We start from the raw sequence: 22849 nt of genomic DNA, 5'->3' as shown, positions 1-22849 counted from the left end.
TTTGCTAATAATTCATATTAGCCAGTGTTCAAATTAAGCATACATGTGATTACAAGATTCGATATAATATAGTTTCATGTTCTATACTTATTACTTTATACTTAGCTCATTATGATTAACAATTTAAAAACTACAACAATAGCGATTTCGACTTTCTTTCATTTTTACTCTGCTAGTTTTGAGTTTTAATAAGTAAATTGGAATTTGAGAGTCCACAAAAACAACAAGGTTTTAACAAGGGCTGTGAGTTTGTAAAAATCGGCTAAGTGCGAGTCGAACACCTACACGAAGGATTCCGTACCATCGTACAAGAAATAACATTTTTTAACTACTTTTCATTTTCATGGCGGCAATTTTGAAATTTTTAATTAATTTTTGTTATAATAACCATAGAATAACTAACAAGTGTAAATTAAAAATTTATAACACCCCCGACAAGTGAAGGTTACAGTAACTAGAAAAGACCGAAAAGACCTGATAACTTTCAAACGGCTGAACTGATTTTCTTGGACTATTCCGCGCCTACTATCTAAAGTATCTGAGTTTTCCAAAACATCATTTTCAAATAAATAATTATGTATTTAGGCAACGTCCATCTTGACAGCTTGACATTTGTCAATTGACATAATATTATGAACCTAACGGTTATCTAACCTTCTTTTCTACAAGAAAACTAGAAAAGAGCTGATAACTCTTAAACGGCTGAACCATTTTTTTTGGATTATAGCTAAGAACACTCTCGATCAAGCCACCTTTCAAACAATAAAAAGTAAATTAAAATCGGTTCATTCGTTTAGGCGCTACGATACCACAGACAGATACACAGATACACAGACACACAGATACACACGTCAAACTTATAACACCCCTCTTTTTGGGTCGGGGGTTAAAAATACACATTCTGTGAAAATTTCAACTCTCTACCTCTTACAGTTCATGAGATACAGCCTGCTGATAGACAGATGGACGAATGGACAGACAGAGCGCAAAGGCTTAGTAATAGGGTCCCGTTGGCCCCCTTCGGGTACGGACCCCTAAAAAGTATTAAATACCATACTTAGTTTCAAAAACAAGACATAGACATGATTTTATTGGAAGCTTATTATTATGCATGGACCTATATATACTTATTATGTAGTCTTTTTATAACAAGTGTAAATTAAAAATTTATAACACCCCCGACAAGTGAAGGTTACAGTAACTAGAAAAAAGCTGATAACTTTCAAACGGCTGAACCGATTTTCTTGGACGATAGCTAAGAACACTCTCGATCAAGCCACCTTTCAAACAAAAAAAAAACTAAATTATAATCGGTCCATTCGTTTAGGCGCTACGATGCCATAGACAGATACACAGATACACACGTCAAACTTATAACACCCCTCTTTTTGGGTCGGGGGTTAAAAACCACGTATTACTTAATATGTAGTATTCTTATAATACGTACGGGTATGTTTATTATTGTCTGCTTGTCTGTTCGCTTATGATTTTGATTATGTACGCGCATCATCTATACTAATAAATAAAATTGGAGTGTCTGTCTGTAATTTCGAAATAACTACCTCATATAAAGCTCATATGGTTATTTGAACGATACCATAACCGAATCACACGTTTTTAAAATTTTTGTCTGTCTGTCTGTCTGTCTGTTTGAAAAGGCTAATCTTCGGAACGGCTGAACCAATTTTAACGGGACTTTCACAGACAAGTAGAGGATTCATCAGGGTGTAACATAGGCTACTTTTTTAACCGACTTTCAAAAAAGGAGTTGTGTTTTTCTACCTATGTATACCGAAATCTCCGAGATTTCTGAACCGATTTGCGTAATTTTTTTTTTAATCGATAGAGGAAATTTGCGACATTGCCCTATAAAAAATTTGGATTCCAACTCCTCAATCCTGATGCTGCAGGGGATCTGATCATCAAAGTGGATGGGATTTAGAAACTGTCGTCGGTTATAAATTGATATTGAAGGTATATTTACCAAGTAAAGACTTTGTCGCGCGGTACGGATAAACTACTTTTGTCCTGGGAACTCAAAAGTTCCCACGGGATTTCTAAAAACCTAAATCCACGCGGGCGAAGCTGCGGGCATCAGCTAGTGCTAAATAAAATTAATACGAGTTACTTAGTTATTTTAAAACGCAATGGAAATAAATGAAACAAAAGTTATTTCGTTTTTTTATTTACAACGTAGGTCTACTTCCAAAATAGTTCGTAGATGAATCCTGTTTTTCCCTTAGTATTAAAGTTATACACTTCTAGGCTTTGTTCTTCTAAAAATTTCGAAGCAGCTTCTATTAAGTCTTTATTTTGCTTCAAAAATTTTTTTAGTTGCTTACTGCCACTATCACGTAGATTTTTGTACGTTTCAACTGAAATATAAGATTTCAATTAATTTAATTTATTGAAGTGAAAAATAGTGCTTGGTGTGCCGAGAGATCATGTAAAAGTAAAGTAATATTATTGGTTTTTGTTAACTACAATTAATTTAAAATTCCAAGAAAAACTACTGTTATTTCATCACTTCTCTGTCGGCAATTCCCACTAACTGTCATTTTTTAAATATCTTCAGGGACTATTGAAAAAATTATATTTTAATGAAGTATTTACTTATTTGAAAAGTTGGGTGGATATTAAATAATGTCATTTAATATGTAGCTATTATATTTACGGATGGTCATGATCATCATCATCATCAACCGATAAGTAAGTGTCTATTACCGGACATAGTCTCTTGTAGGGACTTCCAAGGTCTTGCGCCGCCTGAATCCAGCGGCTCCCTGCGACTATGTCCTGCGATGATGTCCATCCACCTAATGTGGAGTCTTCGCACGCTGGAGAATTCCAGCACCTTGGGACCTCAACGCCGCGCCGTATCACACTTCACACTAATATTATAAAGGCGAAAGTTTGTATGTGTGTGTGTGTGTGTGTGTGTGTGTGTGTGTGTGTGTGTATGTTTGTTACTCCTTCACGCAAAAACTACTGGACGGATTGGGCTGAAATTTAGAATGGAGATAGATTATACTCTGGATTAGCACATAGGCTACTTTTTATCCCGGAAAATCAAAGAGTTCCCACGGGATTTTTAAAAAACTACATCCACGCGAACGAAGTCGCGGGCATCAGCTAGTCGGTTATAATAATCTTTTTTATTGTTTCACCATAAAATTACAACCAAGAATCAGGTTAAACCACTGATGCCTAAAACAAGTTGAACACTCGTGTTATACGTTTACGTACGTTTTTCGAACTATACGCCCGGCCTATCGTTACTTAAGGTGGAAGCGACAGGCCTACCCGCGAAATTCGAATTTAATTTGGTTTTTCTCAATTTGTAAACTAATACGAGAACGTAGGCTTATGATATTTTATATGCGACAATGGCAGTGTCATCCTCACAGGTTCATATAAAAATTTTTACTTGAAAGGGTCCAGTTTAAGAAATTAATTCTAGTAACGACTGATTTGTGAGAATAGTCGACACTAGAATTAATTTCTTCGGGCAGGCCCGTCTCATGCCCCTTAAACTTCGTAACCCGCTAAGATATGTCGGTTACTCTGGTGTTCCCACGCATCTCCTTATTCCTGATTTGATCACGTACATTATTAGTAGTTATGGTATACTTACTAATTAAATTTGCCAAGTGTTTTGTAGGGACTCCTAAAAACGAAATATTCTTGTTTCCAGACACAGAAGTTCCAGAAGTGAGCTTAGAAAAAAATGGATCTGTTAAAAAGTCGTCTTCATCTTTTACATTGAATATTTTTTGAAGCAAATTATTCGACACAGCAACCAATGAATTTGCGTTATCAAAAACTTTTATTAGTATACTTCGGCTATCCACAGTAGGAATAGTAATTTTTTTAACTGTGATTCTTTTCCTTAAAAGTGAGTATTTGTCGGCGTCATATATATTTTTATCCTCTTCGGTTCCTAGTGTTTTTGGTGTTGCTTTCACGGGATATTTTGGGACAACTGCTTTCATATTACATTTATTGGATTTATCACTACTCAAAGAAAGCGGCGTCATATCAAATTTTGTATCATCACCATATTTTATGTTACTATCGTCATATTTTACTTCTTCAAATTTTCCATGATGACAATAAGGAAACTTAGTCGATCCGTATTCAGGAAGCGGTCGTGGAAAATAGGAATCCGATTCATCATTATATATGCTTTTACAGTTTTCGACCATATTTTTTAATGTACCAGCAAGCACATTTGTGATAACATCATGTTTTTGAAGCTAGACATACGGATTAAGTTAGTAAATATAAATAAAACTAAAAGGCTTGAGTGATAAATAAATATAACTCATACTATAATATTATAATTACAAAAGTGTATGTCTGTCTCTCTGTCTGCTAGTTTTTCACGGCTCTACCGTTTAATCGATTTTGACGAAATTTGGTACAGAGATAGCTTGCATCCCAGAGATGGACTTATAGGCTACTTTTTATCCTGGAAATCAAATAGTTCCCACAGGATTTTTAAAGGCCTATCCGCTAATCCGATTTTGACGTTTGGTAAGTAGACATCCCGAAAACGAATATAGGCTACTTCTTATCACAGAAAATCGAATGGTTCCCATAGGATTTTCAAAAACTTAGGTTTTTAACCACGCAGACGAAGTCGCAGGCATCACATAGTTATATTTAAATAAAGTTTGGGGGTGTCATAAATAAATTAAAAAATACATAAATAAATATTTACCCCAGCTATAAGCAAAATTATAGGAAAACAGGCCATTTTACTCTTCCAAATGAATTAAAAATATTAATGAATTTATATTTTCTTTTGCGTATTTATAATGTTTTTTTTTAATTTGCGATGGCTAATCGCTGTTAATTGAACATCCAATATAAATATTTCTCGACGATATTAAAAATTGAATTTGGTTATTAAATACATGTTCGTACATAATGGATTTTATGCTTATGCATAGTACAGTATAGGTAGGTTAAAATGTTTTGAAATCGGATACGCTTAAAATTATTCTTAAGTCATAAATAGGTACTTAGTTCATTATTATGATAACTTTCTTTATAAGGCAAGTTACTTTGTCCGACAGAAATGAGTGTGTAGTTGGGATAGTTTCGTCGCTGGGCCATGAGCGAGGATGCGAGTGCGACGGGCAATCACTCGCACAAGTCGCTCGGATAGGCGGCCAAGATAATATTATAATACATAACTACAATCCCTGCGCAAATTGCGCAAGTATTTACTGCCAGCAGAGCATCGCTGAGCGATTTTTTTCTTTGACAGCTCTTGTCGCTGCAACAAATTAAGTGGAGAGAAAGATTGAAAGAAAGAGTTGAATTTATACATCGATTGTATGTCTCTAGAGCGAATTATTAATAGCTAATATTAACGGTAATCCTCGTCGGCGATGGGACAAGAGCCTTAAATCTGATTTTCCAAATTATATCATTTTACAACGTCAATAATAATTTTATATACTTAGTTTAATTTTCTTTTGTGAATATGACGATAATTGTTCAAGATGTTGGCAGAAATCAAGCCGACTGAGAGCATTCATCGCAAATGCTGTTTTATTCTTTTGAAATATTACAAAATAACCACACTGACACTATATTACACTCGTGCAAAGCCGGGGCGGGCCGCTAGTAAAGTATAACATATTATGAAACTATATCGTACTGTAAGTAAAATGCAAAAATTGGCTTCGCTACCCGTTTAGAGCTTACAAACAGCTTTGAGTCGGTGAGGCTCTACTAACAATATTGTCTCGCTTGTATATCTTACAGCTCTGAGTACTGACTCACAGTTATTTTCCAAGAAAATCGAGTCTCGAGAGCTTTATAAAACGTGAATAAAATAATGAGAGTACAGTTACAATATTCACACGGGCACCTTGTTTATATGAGTACTATATACAACTAGGCAACTTCTAGGCAAGCGCGCTCCATCTTAGGCTGCATCATCACTTGCTAGCAGGTCTGATTGCAGCCAAGCGCTAGTCTATATATATAATTTAAAAAAATACTCTGGTATTTTGAGATAAGAAAAAATAGGAACTCTTTGATGTGTTATTATAATTAAACTAACCGTCTCGCTTCCCTTGTATTCTATGAAGTAGATGTAGTCCACTCATTTGGTTTTACCTCGAAAGTTTTCCGGGAGTTTTGAAAATTAGTGATTTTACAGACTTCGATGTGCTCTTTCCGAATTTTCATTTTGTCACCTCGTATCTTTGCTGCTCGGGGCGCCATCTTGAAAAAATGGCGTCCAAAAACAGTTTTTTGACGATAACTTCTTTCCGACTCATTTTATGATGAAAATGGTTACTTACTAAATTAAACTAGATATAATTTTCTACAATTTACCTAGTCATCTTTTTTATAAAATCTATAGTTTTAGCATACGAGCGCCACAAGTCCACTCTAACACTCGTTTTGGCCAAATAGCTCATTTCCACACCACTAAGTGGTGGAGTATGGTGTGGTATCCCCTGTAGGCTAACTATTATACGGGTTCTTTGTTTTTCTACGGAACTCTAAACTAGGGGCTATAATACTAAAGTAGGTTCTTATATTATCTGCAATTTAAATCATAACAAACAATAGGTACCTAACCAAAACAATTTCGAAATAATGGGCGATCGGTCTTTTTTGTGTCCCGCCGAGGCATCCGTGTGGAAATCTATTCGTCATTTAATTTACATTTGGCTTGGAAAAAGTGTCAACGATTGAAAATGTATTGTCAAGAAGAATATCATTTTTCAATTACAAAATTCTACTATTGAAATATAAAATGCTATTTAATCATTTATTAATGATACAAAATAAAAGTTATGGTTAGTGGTTAACGTAACAGCTTATTTTTAACCCCCGACCCAAAAAGAGGGATGTTATGAGTTTGACGTGTGTATCTGTCTGTGGCATCGTAGCTCCTAAACTAATGAACCGATTTTAATTTAGTTTTTTTCGTTTGAAAGGTGGTTTGATCGAGAGTGTTCTTAGCTATAATCTAAGAAAATCGATTCAGCCGTTTTAAAGTTATCAGCGCTTTTCTAGTTACTGTAACCTTTACTTGTCGGGGGTGTTATAAATTTTTAATTTACACTTGATTAATAGAGATTTCTTCTTTCCAAAGACTGAGGCCCTCTTCTATAATGAAGAGGGCTCACAATCAAGTGGACTGTGAGTGAGAGCCTATCTACTGTTGCAATCAACATTTTCCGGCGAGTCATACCTAGCTACTCAGTAGTAAGTTGGATAACGCAAATGTATACGTTTGGTATTACGTTATTATTTTGAAAACAGTTACATAAGAACGACTGTCCGGAGCTGGTAGTGAAAGTAGAAGTCCTTTTTGGTTGTGAAATTGTTTAATAAATCGGTTTACATGAAATTGTATAAAATAATTAAAATTAAAAGTAGGTATTATATACGTCCGGTTCGCACCGATGGTAGGTAACGAAGGCTGCGAGTGTCTTCTGCATACCTACCGTATATTATGGCACGGATTACCGTGATTATGGTGTTATTTGACTCTGTCGGCACGTTTCCGCTAATGAAAGAAGTCATCCAGCGTAACAAAACTAATCAATGTTTTTAAACAAACACATTTGAAATTATTATCACGTTAAAGCGTTAAACTCATTAGGTTTGCAATTTTGTACTTCTAATAATGTATTATTGAGTATTTTATGGTTCTAGTAAAAAATAAGTCAGTGTTGTTGTAGCAAGAGGCTACAAATAGAATAGAATAGAATAGAATAGAATATATTTTTATTCAAGTATACATATTTTTACAAGTGCTTTTGAATCGTCAAAATAATTTACCACAAAGACAGATTTGATTTATTATTTACCTACTCAAAAACTTTAGGCTTCAGTATGGCAAAGATATGTAGACTATGCCCATATACAGCAAAGCTAGTGAATAGTACAAGTTTTACGTTATAGCGCTTATCTTCTTATCAGATTAGGACGGTGTTCGTACAGTGTTTGAGTACCTACACTCTGGTTTGAGTATCGAATTAACTTTCACGAAGAGTGTGTTTTTTTTTTTAACTGAGGCAGTATGGGGAAATCCAAAAACACAGAAGATACAGGGAAACTGTCTTGGAACCTTTAGGTCTTTTTTTGTGAAAACAATTTTGAACACAAGAAATGCCTGCGACTTTGTCGGCGCGGATTACACAAATTTCAACCCCCTATTTCACCCCCTTAGGGGTTGTATTTTCAAAAATCCTTTCTTAACGGATGTCTACGTCATAATAGCTTTCTGCGTGCCGTATCTATTTCACCCCTATCCGTCCAGTAGATTGATCTGTGCGTTGCTAGATCAGTCAGTCAGTCAATCAGTCGGTTTATCCTTTTTAACCCCCGACCCAAAACGAGGGGTGTAATAAGTTTGACGTGTGTATCTGTCTGTGGCATCGTACCTCCTAAACTTATGAAGCGATTTTAATTTAGTTTTTTTTGTTTGAAAGGTGGCTTGGCTTGATCGAGAGTGTTCTTAGCTATCATTCAAGAAAATCGGTTCAGCCGTTTGAAAGTTATCACAAAGTGTAAATTTTTAATTTACACTTGTCGAGTATTTAAAGAAGAAGATAGTACACACTGAAACCTTGTTTTTCTTTGTAAATGTGTTTGCTGGGTCTAGTAGGTAATCTCGCTGTGTACACACAGAAAGTAGAGGAAACGAAACTAATTAACAAGTTGGAACGGCCCGAGTAGAGATTTCGTTAGTTGAACAGCTATTTTTGCCAAGTTTGCCACTAGTTATTTATATAGGGGGATCACATGACTACTACCACAGGCTTAGAAGTTAAACTACTGGATTCATGTGGTTGTGGAATCTATGTGAGTTAGCTGGGATGAGTGCCCCTTTTCTGAAATTTCCCATATTTTGCCAAATATTTATTATGCCTATACGGATTTATATTATGACTATATTTGTAGTATATACTGAGTAGACACACTAATATAATAAAGGCGAAAGTTTGTGTGTAAGTATGTGTGTATGTTTGTTACTATTTCACGCAAAAACTACAGGACGGATTTGGATGATATTTAGGACGGAGGTATCATGGATTAAGACATACCCTACTTTTTATCCCGGAAAATCTAAGAGTTCCCACGGGATTTTTAAAACCTATATCCACGCGAACGAAGTCGCGGGCATCAGCTAGTTTTCTATATAGTGGACTTAAGAACTAGATTTTGTCTTTCGTACAGAAAAGTGTGTAGTTATGTGAGGTGCTTTAAATTCTGCGCAAATACCGCGATACCTAATACCAAGTTAGTTTATCATATGGATTTTGTTCTTCTAAAGTTTTAACTTAAAAATATTTTAATGAGATATCATGCAACGGACACCCATCCACAGCCGCATCTACATAAGCTAATAAAGTTAAAGGCTTGGTCAGACAAGATGCTTAACGTTAAAATGTACTAACGCTAGACGCAGCTCATAGAAAAAAGTTCATACGAGGAAGGCTCCGTGTAACGTGCGTAGGTGCATAATGTACTTCATACAGTAGCTTGTATTGTTGAAATTAGGTAAAAAGACCTTATGGACGACAGTGAAGTGGATGTACGAATATTTATTTGTGCATAAACAATGCTCTTTCCTACACCTACACTGAGTAGTGAAAGGTTGACAAACCAATAGTGCGGGTGATACAAAGAGGCGTGAAAGCAAGGTGTGTGTCAACGATGATCGATAAATCACTCACTGCGCAGGTTCAAAGTCAGTGTCTTTTTACCTTACGCCAACTTAAGATGAGAAGAGAAGATGGAAGTGAGTCAACTTGAAAGGGGTGTGGCATTTTTAATTAAATACTTACTCCTAATAGCATCGTAAGGAAACGCAAAATCGCTTAGCGGTACGAATTTGGCGACGCGCGTCGCTACCGTTGCGCTTTGTGTTTGCCCAGACCTTAGAAAAGCCGGTTAGTAAATATGTTAGCAATTACACTGCACAGTGAAATTAAATATGGAAATCCCTTTGTCCGTAAAAACGTCTCGTCCACGCTCCTTCCTGTTATGCAGGTGGTATGCAAATGACAAAAAAACTGGGCGAGTAGTGTCCCCTCGTGAACGAAAGAGAATGAGGTTTTATTAAAAAAGTGTGACAAGGATTTTTCTTTATATCGGGTAAAATTTTAATTCCAAAATGTACAGTATAATATAATTTTTTTTTTGCGTTTTATACATGTATAGTTTCATCATTTAAATAAGACGCTTTAAAACATAACTTTGCCATTTTTAGCCAAATTTAACATTAAAATTTAACTTTCGAGCCGCGATAGCTCAACGGTTGAGGAGCGGACTGAATTCCGAAAGGTCGGTGGTTCAAACCCCACCCGTTGCACTATTGTCGAACCCTACCCACTCCTGGCACCAGCTTTACGCTTAATTGGAGGGGAAAGGGAAGTATTAGTCATGATTAGCATGGCTAATATTCTTTTTAAAAAAACTTAGTCACTATAAAATTTAATAGGTAAGTACCATCGATGTATAAGTAAGTACATGTATAAAACAAGAAGGTATTTACATTATTTTAATATCGCTATGTTTTAATCAAAAGGAATTAAAGGCAAATAAAATAGGCCAATGATTTTTTACGAGAAACATCACATGTACGAATTTCATTAAACGTCATAAAAAAATAATTAAAAAGCCTCACCGTAAAAGGTAAAGAAAAGCAGCAATGTAAAAGCGCGTTCCTGAAACATCTCAACGCTACGACGAGAGTATATTTTTTGTTAATCACTGCTCAAATTCACGACTTACAAAACTTTTTTCGCCTCAAAAGCGAAGCTCTGAATATTAGCAAAAAGTCATTAAAAGTAAGGGCGCTGTTCATCATGGCGTTGGAGCCTCAAAGTCGGTATTAAATCGGCGGTTGGCGGGACCTTAAGTTAGAAAAGTTCATTCATTTAACGGTTCCTCGCGTTCGGCCGACGACGTCGACTGAATTTTAAATTATAGCATACAGTCGTTTTGATACTCGTTAGACAACCCTGTTTTATGTGCCTTATTTAAAACTAGTTGTTGCCCGCGGCTTCGTCCGCGTGGACTTAGGTTTTAAAAATCCCGTGGAAACTTCTTGATTTTCTAGAATAAAAAATTGCCCATGTCGATTTCTGGTGTTGGTACCTCTGTACCAAATTTCATATAAATCGGTTGAACGATTAGACCTTTAAGAATCCCGTAGGAACTCTTTGTGTTTCTAGGATAAAAAGTAGCCTATATCCGTCCCCAGGATGTAAGCTAACTCTGTACCTTTCATTAAAATCGGTTCATCTGTTGAGCTGTGAAAACGTAGCAGACAGACAGATAGACAAACACACTTTCGCATTTATCCTATTAATATGAAAAGCATGGATGTGATTTTAAGGTCCAACGCGCAGCGCAGCAAGTGCATTTGGACCTTTATTATCTGGAGTTCAATAATTATTATTTTGATTTAGGTACTCGTAGGTATTAAAACATACACATCACAAGTTTGATTCGAGCCGCTTTCCGCGCCATCGGCCTGTTTTATCCCATTAGTGATAATTAAACCGAACGATTCCGCATTCGGCGGTTTAAATTTCATTTTCGTGTTTAACCCTTCAAGTTTCCAACATTTTAATCCGACCCTTTCCACAATAATGCTCCATAGCTCAGAGATAGAAGGCGCGAGCTGAAATCGAAAAGGCTTGCTAGCCTGCCGCTGTTGAATTGTTGACACAAATCTTTCTCACTTTAACTAAATCTTACGCCTAAGAAAAGTCTCTATAGATTCCGCCTTAGAGTTGGTGTCGACCATTGAACTAAAATTAGCCCCTATAGAAGAGTTATTTTTTGTATTTTTTTATATTAGTTTGTTTTTTGGCTGAATAAAGGATAATTATTTATAACTATTATGAGAGAACTGATAAATTTGATGCACTGTTATAAACACCATACTACAAGAAAGCTCATCAAAGACTAATAGATTTCGTTGTATGTCTATAGTAAAAACAGCAATCATAATATAAAAGTCCGAATTCGTGAATCGTAAAAATATTATTTAGCATTCGCGGTAGACATCGGTTATAATTTTTTGATTCGTTTTTATTTAAATGAAGTTAAACGCGCTGAGTCAGCAGAAAGGCGATAATTTTATTATTCAGGGCTTTATGCGGGGAGTTGAACTTTGTAGCGATAATTTTCCAGATGACACCTATTTCTCCCCAATAAGTAAGGTGGGGAAAAACCGGCCAAGTGTGAGTCGGTGATCGCTCTTTTAGGGTCCCGTACATAATGAACATCATGTTTTGGGTGTATGAAATATTTATTTTCCGAGCAAGAACCTCGCAGTAAACCCGTGAAAGAAAAACCCAAAAAATGTTCGTTTGTTTTGGCTATCCAAGACTGAAGACTACAAGCATAGTACTCTCCATCGCCCGCTGCGTGAATCTGAGCTTTCTTAAGAGGTCTATAAGTACCAAAAGAGGTCTTTCTTAAGAGGTCTATAAGTACCTAGTTTAGCGACCATGTCTCAGATCCATATTCGTCGTGTGACATTGTGCTTAGTTAAGTGATTCGAGAAATTGAGAAATTTCCGATTTCCCTTGAATTATTACTTATTCAGTTTCAATTGTATACCATTTTTTAAAATGTAAAATTACTTTCGTACCTATTTAGATGGTTTAAAAATGACTTTTTCAATTCGTACATTTTTGCTGACCACTGACAACTCAACAACTTACAATATTTATTTTAACACAGCACAAAGTAACGTTATACTTTGACCAATGTACCAAGCATAATAGTTTAAACGAGAAATTCACGGTAAAATTTAATATAACCTCGTCCCTTTCAGTCGCACAAGAGGGCACCACTTGTCTATTTTTGTCATTTGCATTTTCAACAGCAAAGCGGGTAGAATGAAAAACTCCGTACAAAGAGGTCCTCTAAATTCCGACTTAATTTTGTTTCCAGTATAATTGCTAACATATTTATATTAGGTAAATCCAATATTTTTGTTTTATAAAATTACTTTCTCGTATTCACTTTAACACGATTTAAATAAAAAAGCTAATGAAACTTTCTAGAATATAACAAACTATCTGGCATGTTAGAGAGGGCAATAATAAAATGAAATAAAAAATTAATCTTACCTAAACCCCTAACGAGCGTGATACCCAGGGGTGCAGGGTCGAATCAAAAATTGTTGAACCCACAATTTTTGAAATCACACTAATAAATTATAAAGGTGAAAAATTGTGTGTATGTTTGTATGTGTGTATATGTGTATGTTTGTTACTCTTTCACGCAAAAGATACTGAACGGATACGCCTAAAATTTGGAATAGAGATGGATAGATTAATACCTTGGATACATAGGCTATTTTTTATCCCAGAAAATCAAAGAGTTCCCATGGGATTTTGAAAACCTATATTCACACGAACGAAGGCACGGGTTTCAGCTACAAAAGTAGCCTTTGTGTTAATCCAGGGTATTATGTATTTCGATTCCAAATTTCAGCAGTATCCGTTCAGTAATTTCTGCGTGAAAGAATAACAAACATACAGACACACACTGACTGTGTTTGAATGTCATCTCAACGTCTTTGAAAGAGAAGGTACGTTGTACACACTGACGGAATTATGCACTGTAATTCTTTCTTCAAACAAACTCGATGCCAGTCGCAAAGTGTGTTTAACTAGATTTGTTCATAGTGAGCGCGTCCGCTCGCAACATACCTCATTAGTCGCGAATGCATGCGGAGAAACTTTATTTAACTTTGATTTAACTATATACTCGCAACTTAATAAATTCTAGAAAGATCTGTATGGACATGAATATGACATAAATGATATATAAAACAAAAAGCTAACTTACTGATTGACTGACTGACTGACTGACTATCAACGAACAGCTCAAATTATTGGACGAATCGGACAGAAAGATATGCAGATAGCTATTATTATACATATATAGATTATGTACCTAATAGATTTTAGAGTTTGGTATATGGATAGCTTGCATGCCGAAGACGGATATAGGCTAATTTCTATTTATATTGCAAGAAATTCAACGAGTTATTAGTATTCGACAATTTCAATGTAACTATCGTGAGTGATTTCCATTATATTAAGGGCTATACTCACGTATTTAGACTATGTAAGCCCGACTAGTTTCAAACCCATCCGAGGTGCTTTTTCATAGAGATACTAATTACTTATAATGGTATTCGACAAATCCAAGACGGACCAGTAAATTCAATCATTACGGAGAATGTTACCGCAAAAAATTGATCCGGAATCGAAGCCCGAACCATCTGAATAGGATGCCCAAATCTTAACCGCTATACTTAAACCTATAAATCAATGTAAGTATAGTAAAATTTTTCATGAATAAATCCATATTATTCTAACGCTGAGGTAAAAGGGGGAAAATCATAACTTAAGCACACTAGACCGTGCCTCTAAAGTAAACTACCTACCCTTCTGAGACTTCACTTGAAACGTTTCAATTTTCTTAACTTTCAATCTCGCGTCTCATGGTATTTACCAACTTAATAATGTGAAAATTCAGAATACTGCACTAATTATTATTATTTAAACAGTGTAAAATATGTTCCCATTTCTTTGTAAAGCTATAGATAACTTTTACAAAGATTTACATAACAAACATTTTAGATGACTGCTCCTTAACGAAATTGGAAAGTATATAAAACCAATGCCAATAATTGTTTATTTAAAATAGATACCTATCATTGTATACTTTTTAACCCCCGACCCAAAAAGAGGGGTGTTATAAGTTTGACGTGTGTATCTGTGTATCTGTCTGTGGCATCGTAGCTCCTAAACTAATGAACCGATTTTAATTTAGTTCCTTTTTTTGAAAAGTAGCTTGTGAGAGTGTTCTTAGCTATAATCCGAGAAAATTGATAAAGCCGTTTGAAAGTTATCAGCTCTTTTCTAGTTACTGTAACCTTCACTTGTCGGGGGTGTTATAAATTTTTAATTTACACTTGTAATAATTGATTCTAAAAGAACCTCCTTAAATTTTTTGAAGCCGATTTAAATAAAAATACTTACATATATTAGAAAAACCTTCATTTCTGAGGTCTGCACTTATCAACTTTACATTTTCCCTCTTTTATTTATTGCCACGAAAGAATTGTACCCAATCTAACTTTCTTGTCTTAAAAATGGGAACAGTCTATGGGAGGTATCGCGTACCTACTTGCATGGTTGAAGGCAGTTCGTTCGGCAGGACATGAAAGAGGCGGGATGGAGATTCGATGAGTCAGCAGGATCCGTTCGACGTGGAAGCAATCTACTTTCAAACAGTTTTAGGGGCTCTTTTTATTTTGGAAACTTGAATGGTGTTTTCAAAATAAGATATGTGACTTTTTATCACAAATCTAAAAGGATGACAAAGTTTCGGCAGATCATCAGGTGAGTTTAAAAGATCTCTTTAGGGTGGTTTCTTCTTCTATATAATAATAATTAATTAATAGCCGTCCGTCCATGTATACCTACTTGAAAGCACACTAGACTAGTTAATGGTAAGTGGTTCAGCTATTTATATAACTTTCATCTTCTATTTTTATTTTTTGCACAGACGTTGTCCGTCCATTGTACGTGACAAAACTGCAATTTCAATCACACTAATCGTGTAAATTTATGTTCGTATGTGTGTATGTGTGTATGTTTGTTACACTTTCACGCAAAAACTACTGAACGGATTTGGCTGAAATTCGGAATGGAGGTAGATACCCTGTATTAACACAGGCTACTTTTAATCCCGGAAAATCAAAGAGTTCCTACGGGATTTTGAAAAACCTAAATCCACGCGGACGAAGTCGCGGGCGTCAGCTAAAAATATCATAGCCATGAAAAGATTTACTTTTTATCAATTTTAAATTTTGGATTCGTGGGATTCGAAAATATGACAACTCCTACAGTACCTACTATCGATTGCATCAACTATAGTTTCTACTTCAGTCTTGAATAACAATACCACAGCACGACATCCTTGGTCGTTCCACAAAAAAAAGTTATGGTGTCAATTTGGTTAACGCAAAAAGTAAATTTAGGGTTCAGGTGTAAAATTAAAAACATCTAAAACATGGAATTATACTGTGACATATCCGTTGATACGGGTGCGGACTATGTTTTATGGTATTCCAAATATTAGCCACAAATTCCAAAACATTGTGAAATATTACCCATAGATTATTTCGATCGCATATTTTAGGTAACGTTACGGTATATCATGATTTTAAACAACGCGATTAAAATTTTGTCGATTCGAGGGTGGAGTAGCTTAATTGCTACATAAGGTATCTATCCGTTGATAATGTATGCCTATCTGTAGATTGTACGGGATAAGCAACGTTGTCTCAAGTCGAGAACCGGATGGGTGACTAACTTTAAGGTCTAAATTGGACTCTTAGATCTAACCTCCGTATAACTGAGAGTATAATATTAACCTAGTTATTATTACGAGCATATTCTGAAAAAAAAAAACAATAAGTGAATAAAGTATAGAAAGAGCTCTAATAGAATTAACATGGATTTGAAACAACCGAGAAGATTTCCAAAGGATCTAAAATATTCTGAAATGGAATCGTGTGTACAATCATCCAAACAAACTTATGAGTGAAGGTCTTTTAAACACTAGGTTATCACGACTTGCAATTAAGTTGGGTTTTACCTACTGATGCGCTGTCGCATAACATAAAAACTTTCACAGAACCTTCCTTTGCACTGAGCAAACCCCTAAGGGATAAAAATTAATACTAATTTTAAATTGCGTTCTTGCGCTCTCTTAATTTTTTAAACCCTTCAACGGGTAAAACTGAACGGTTGAAAATTCAATTTCTTTGAACGTCAGCGAAAATTTAATTGTATTCGCAAAAAACGTCACTGTGATGACGACTCAGTTTTAATTGGGATAATAAACGAAAAGATATCGGAGCCCGTAGTTAAACTTTTTTTGAAGCAACTATGTTTTTAACCCCCAACCCAAAAAGAGGGGTGTTATAAGTTTGATGTGTGTATCTGTGTATCTGTCTGTAGCATCGTAGTTCCTAAACTAATGAATCGATTTTAATTTAGTTTTTTTGTTTGAAAGGTGGCTTGATCGAGAGTGTTCTTAGCTATAATAAATTAAATAATGATAATTTAAATAAAGAAAATCGGTTCAGCCGTTTGAATGTTATCAGCTCTTTTCTAGTTACTACTGCAACCTTCACTTGTCGGGGGTGTTATAAATTTTTAATTTACACTTGTTCATAAAGACGCCATGGCTAACCGCACCACAGTTTGATATTTAATTGACTCACACTATCGCACTATTGAGTTACAGTAGGTATACAGTTACAGTAAGAATGTTATGAATTCACCCCATCAAAGTGTGTTTGTTTGTCTTTCCTTCCGCCCTAACTAAGCTACCAATTGACTTGATTTTTTAAAAATATTTTAGAATCTTTGAATACACATTATTTAGGTTGTAACAATGATAATCACAGCTTTTGTGCGGAGTTTTAATAGCGTTTTCAAATCATACCTACAAGTGTTTTTAAGTAAGTAGAACAGCATTTAGAGTGTGACTGTATTCTTTATAAATATCTCATTTAAATCCAAAGAAATAACCGGAAAAATAGATACTATAGTCAAGTGCTCGAGACTCGAGTGCTTGCTAGTAATTAGAGCAATCGGCTTAAATCACGTTCAGCCGAATGGTGCAAAGTGTACTAGACATTGTAGACCAATTAGTGGACTATTATTGCTACACAGATTAGTTTAGTGGGTTTCCTCAGAGCCTGAAGACCATGGTCATCGAACAGTGCGTGTACCATACATGCGTGTACAGTGGTGACATACGGATCCGAAACATGGTCGCTACGCTGTAGGTCACATAATATAAGAAAGCACAGAGTCACTTGCTTGGGGTCCTTGGGATAGTAATGAAATAGGCTCCGACATCGTTCCGACTCATTCGATTCTATTTCGACTTTTAAGTATAGGATGTAACGGCTATATAGTATAGAAGCAGGCGTTATTTTGCGAAAGTCATGATATACAAGGAACCAAAAGCTTAATTTGCTATAATCCGCTAAACCAAACAAATCTTTATGGTGCAACATGCAGCATGCGACATGCACCGCCCGCCTTCCCACTGATAAACATGCAGGAAAAGCCATTCTTATCATTTACTGATAAATAATAACAGGGTCTGACGTCATTTGCTATTCGAGATACAGGTAATGGCCAAATTGGGACTTTTTCAGTCACTCAACCCGTTACCGACTTGAGTGGGTAATACAATCGTATTGATGCATTATCACAGCGTTGCAGCGTTGCGAAACCACACACCGTACTCGAGAAAGTTTTAACTGGAAACTAAAGTCAAAGTCATTTAATCAAATTAGGTACTATTGTACACTTTCTGATTGTTAAACAATGATGTGGTAGCGATAATTAATTACGTTAACTTAAAACAATAACTCTACGAGTTCATAATATTTGCCTCAATGCACCATCGGCGCCGTGGCTTAGTTGGTTAAAGCGCCTGTCTAGTAAACAGGAGATCGCGAGTTCGAATCTCGCCGGGGCCTACAAAATTAAGTAATCCTTTATCGGGTTATACTGTAAATTTTAAAATTTTTAATTTTACCGCAGTATAGGAAAAATTTTCAAAATTTTCTACCTAAACTTGCAGCGTAGGTGGGTATAGTTTCTTATGATGTTATTTTAATTTATTAATAAGAAAGGATTTTTGAAAATTCAATCCGTAAAGGGGTAAAACAGGGGGTTAAAATTTATGAAGTCCACGCGGAAGTCCAATATTACTGCAACTTTGGACTATTATAATAATTACTGGAACTGGAGACAACTATTAGCTATTATAGCGTAATAAAAAATATAATACAAGTGTAAATAAAAAATTTATAACACCCCCGACAAGTGAAGGTTACAGTAACTAGAAAAGAGTTGATAACTTTCAAACGGCTGAACCGATTTTCTTGAATTACAGCTAAGAACACTCGATCAAACAAAAAAAAACCACCTTTCAAACAAAAAAAACTAAATTAAAATCAGTTCATTAGTTTAGGAGCTACGATGCCACAGATAGATACACAGATACACACGTCAAACTTATAACATCCCTCTTTTTGGGTCGGGGGTTAAAAATAATTTGACGCAGGCGACGACAAGGGCAAGAGTTAGTCGATTCAATTTTGAATTATTTATTACCCACTATGAAAATTCTAAATTCGTTGTCATTAAATATTTACTGATAAATATATTGAATTCAATTGTCATTAGTGCATCATCTATAAATTGTGATTATTAGGAATTATTGATAATTATAATTAATTAATTTGAAACTGAATGGCAACTTACTGCAGTTATTTTATCATTTCCAAATAATACTCAATAGAATATTATTTATTAACGAGTAAAACAATGCAGTAATGTTTTAAAATGAAGCACTTGGTGGGTATCCATTACTATTATAATAGAAACGTTTTTCCCCCGAAGGGTAAAAAACGTATATTTAGGTTTCAGCCGAAAGGCTTGACCCACTTGAGATAACCCTTTAGAACATCAGCGCCATCTAGTAGTTCGTAACGACACAACCCGAGCATTGATCCGTATCGGCTCGGTGATTTGTGGAGGGGAGTCAGCGCACAGGCAGGTGGTGTCGGCCATTTTAATTTCAGTACCGATTTCAGGAATCGAAGCGAGGTGAAGCCGGTAAGGTATTTAATGGTGGGTCAAGCCTTTCGGCTGAAACCTAAATATACGTTTTTTACCCTTCGGGGGAAAAACGTTTCTATTTAGGTGTTCGAGCCTTTAGGCTTGACCCACTTGAGATGTTTAATATCTACCGGCGCTGACTTAGCGTACTGTGACTATGTATGGAGTATGATTCACTTAAAGATTATGTTCCATTTAGGAATGAGAAAATAAGATATTATTTTCTTAGTGATTAATATAATTCTTTCATCGTAATCACTAACATAATGTTAATGTCATAAGTTTTAATTTGTACTCGTTTACACAATCACAGATATAATAATTCTAAATTGTGAAAAAAAAACTATTAATCACACATTGTTAAATTTACAATAACATTTCTTGTTCTAACCTCTACTTCCTTAAATAAGTGTTTCAAGAAAGTTGAGTTTCTACGTCAATTACCTTTGCGTAGTACCTCATCAATATCAAGGTTCTTGTTGACCCAGTTGTCTGTAGCAACAGCTGACCTAAAACTGCCGAGAGAGGCTTTTTTGTCAGCCTTTAGCATCTTTCAGAATTAGCCTTAACCAGCCTGCTATTACAGATCTAGATGCTGCTTTGACTCTGTTCCGCGTAGTGATGAATACGTTTGTTAAAGTTGGGTCTGCTTTCCTCTGTTGTTCTGATTTGTTTATCAGTTTTGGTATCCAATAGCAGAGGTCAAAAATAATCTTATCGCTCCTCGACAGGTACCAATCCGATTGCTGGTAATTCGCATTATCCGTTTTTTGACCCAAAAGAGGGCCAGAATACGATTTGCTCTCTTGTAATTTGACCGTGGTCCGCGTCTATGTGGAGCAAAGTTAAATCATGAATGCGACGACCTGCAGCGAGGAGTAGCAAAGTTGCCACGTGTTGAGAAATTTTAAATAAGCTGGAAACCTCGATTTTCCTCTGCCAATCCAATTTACAAGATCCATTCCAAAATGTAAGGGCATCGTATAGGAGAATTCTGCAATAAAATTGCTTTAATGGTTTTCTTCACTAATGGATGGTCACTTAGGGGAGACGTGTTACAAGGCTTTGTGAAGGTAGAGATTTCTGACTTATGGACCAGTACAATTCTTGAGGCTAACTTTTTAACTTCGTAAAGATGAATTAAGTATCTGGCTGAGTCGCCGGGATTTGGCGTCTTTGGAGATACGTTGTTGTCTAATGTCCATTGTAACCATGATCTCCAAGAGATCTGTTGGTTCTAAACATGGAGTGTTTCCAGGCTGATTGTAATATAGTGCGTTTCAATTCGCTCCAATTTGTTATCTCTTGGGACCAGCCCGTACTTTCCATACCTCCAAAAACAAATTCCGATTTCTGAATGTTCCAAGGTTGAAGGTTTGTTTGTAAGTCCAGAAGGTGGTCATTTAGATTTTGAATTCTGTAGGAAGCCTGTGCCCTCTTCTTCACTTCGGTCCTCCAAAAAGCTTACTTCCACTTCGGTATCACTAAGAGGTAGTGTCCCTGGGAATCATTCAGGTATTGCAGCACACGTGGAATTAGCGCTAGTGGTGGGAAGATCCAAGCCACTTTGTAATTCCATTGCCTGCTGAAAGCATCCGGGTAATTGCTTGTAGCTCCTTGTGGTCTTCGCTCACATACCTCGGGACTACTGCAGAGGATTTGCTCGCAAAGAGGTCGATTTCTGGTGTGTCCATCTTTTGAAAAATTCTCTTCTGTATCGTTAGATGGAGGTGCCATTCTTGATGACCTTTTAGTCGCGATAGGCAGTCAGCTATTCCGTTGTATCTGCCTGGCAGGTATTTAAGAATGATAGTGATTTTGAGTTGCTGTGCTAAAATCAGGATTTTTGGGGTAATCTTAAGGAGTATTTGTGATTTCGTCCCACCCTGTTTCCTCATGTAGGAGGCCGCTGTTCTGCTGTCTGTTCGAAAGAAGATTGTTCTCCCCGAGACCTTTTCTAAGTTCATTGGAATCACTTCGAATAAGGTTCATAATTTCTTTTGCTTGCAATGCCAGTGATTTTGATAGATACTCCAGTGACGGGACTGTTCCATGCCGTTTATTATAGAACTCCATCCGATGTCTGAGGCGTCGGTGGCTATGAAGATTGATGCTGGGGCGACTTGAATATTCAATGCTTCCGTAATACAAATTTTGGAGCCACCAGATCTTCCTTTATTTGATCCGGCAACGGGAACCTTTTGTATCTCCGTATGTCCGAGAGTGATTTTGCTGCAATCTGAATGCGTCTGTAATACAGAAAGCCTAGTGGGATTACATTGGCCGCAAAGTTTAATTTGCCTAATAACCGCTTAGCGTCCACCCAACACCATTTGCCTTTGGAGTGAGTATTAAGGATTTCAGAGCGGCCACCCGCATGTCAAACTACCTCTCGCTCTGGTCGCCGAGGTAGGCTCCCGGATTTTTATCGACCCTAAAGGTCTCCGGAGGGGCTGATGTGGCGACCGACTACTGTAGGATGGTTAGACCGCGTTAGGTCGTCGCGCAACTGTTTGTTGTTAGACGATGGTGATTCGCAGCAAGCCAATTCCAAGAATTGCACCTGCAAATAACACCTGCGAATAACACCTGCGAACAACACCTGCGAAGTGCACCTGCGTGCCTATTCTTGGGCGCTTGCCACCGGTATGAACCGGTATTTACTGGGTTTAGCGTAATGGAGTACGATGGATTGGGAAAGGCTATAAAAGGGCTTTTCCCACATCCCCCGTGTTCAGTTCGTTCTATTCGCCTGCTTGGGCGGTCGTTGCGTCCACCTTTTGGCCGACTCGCGATAATAAATAGGACACTTCTGTTCCGTGTAAATAACATTCTGTAAATACAAACTCTCAGTGTAACTTTTTTTTTTTTTTTCCATTATATACAAAAAAAACAAGATGGATAAATAAAAATAGTGTACATAACTTGGGTGTATCCTTTAGGATCTAACGGAGTCCACATATACCCATACGGTACCCCACAAGTATTTGCACCAATATTTAGTAGTAGATTTTTCCTTTGTTTAGACATGTCCTCTGAGGTTTTGGGTTCATACGATTCGATATTACAGTTAGAAAACCTTGTATTGGGTGGTTTTTTATTAAAGGGTA

At 36.3% G+C, this 22849-nt stretch overlaps 1 protein-coding gene and 1 non-coding gene across 2 annotated transcripts; one reads left to right on the top strand and one right to left on the bottom strand.

Moving 5' to 3' along the window:
• Positions 1-2169: 2169 nt before the first annotated feature.
• Positions 2170-4825, bottom strand: LOC123876083. Its single transcript, XM_045922219.1, has 3 exons — positions 4724-4825; positions 3635-4256; positions 2170-2375 (listed from the first exon to the last, which is right to left on the bottom strand). Exons 1-3 carry the CDS (start codon positions 4757-4759, stop codon positions 2200-2202), a joined length of 834 nt encoding a protein of 277 aa, XP_045778175.1. The 5' UTR covers positions 4760-4825; the 3' UTR covers positions 2170-2199.
• Positions 4826-18518: 13693 nt separating this feature from the next.
• Trnat-agu lies at positions 18519-18592 on the top strand. Its single transcript has one exon. It is a non-coding gene; the product is annotated as a tRNA-Thr (tRNA).
• Positions 18593-22849: the final 4257 nt, after the last annotated feature.

Source organism: Maniola jurtina, chromosome 21 (genome assembly GCF_905333055.1).
Source record: "Maniola jurtina chromosome 21, ilManJurt1.1, whole genome shotgun sequence".
NCBI lineage: Eukaryota > Metazoa > Arthropoda > Insecta > Lepidoptera > Nymphalidae > Maniola > Maniola jurtina.
This window is presented reverse-complemented; position numbering and strand designations above follow the sequence as displayed.

Bases quoted from the DNA above. Each gene is read 5' to 3' on its own strand.
- LOC123876083 (XM_045922219.1), bottom strand. From the start codon at position 4,759: ATGGCCTGTTTTCCTATAATTTTGCTTATAGCTGGG. The intron at 4,257-4,723 runs GTAAATATTTAT...CCGTATGTCTAG, and splicing joins TAATTTTGCTTATAGCTGGG to CTTCAAAAACATGATGTTAT. The intron at 2,376-3,634 runs GTAAGTATACCA...CTTATATTTCAG, and splicing joins ACACTTGGCAAATTTAATTA to TTGAAACGTACAAAAATCTA.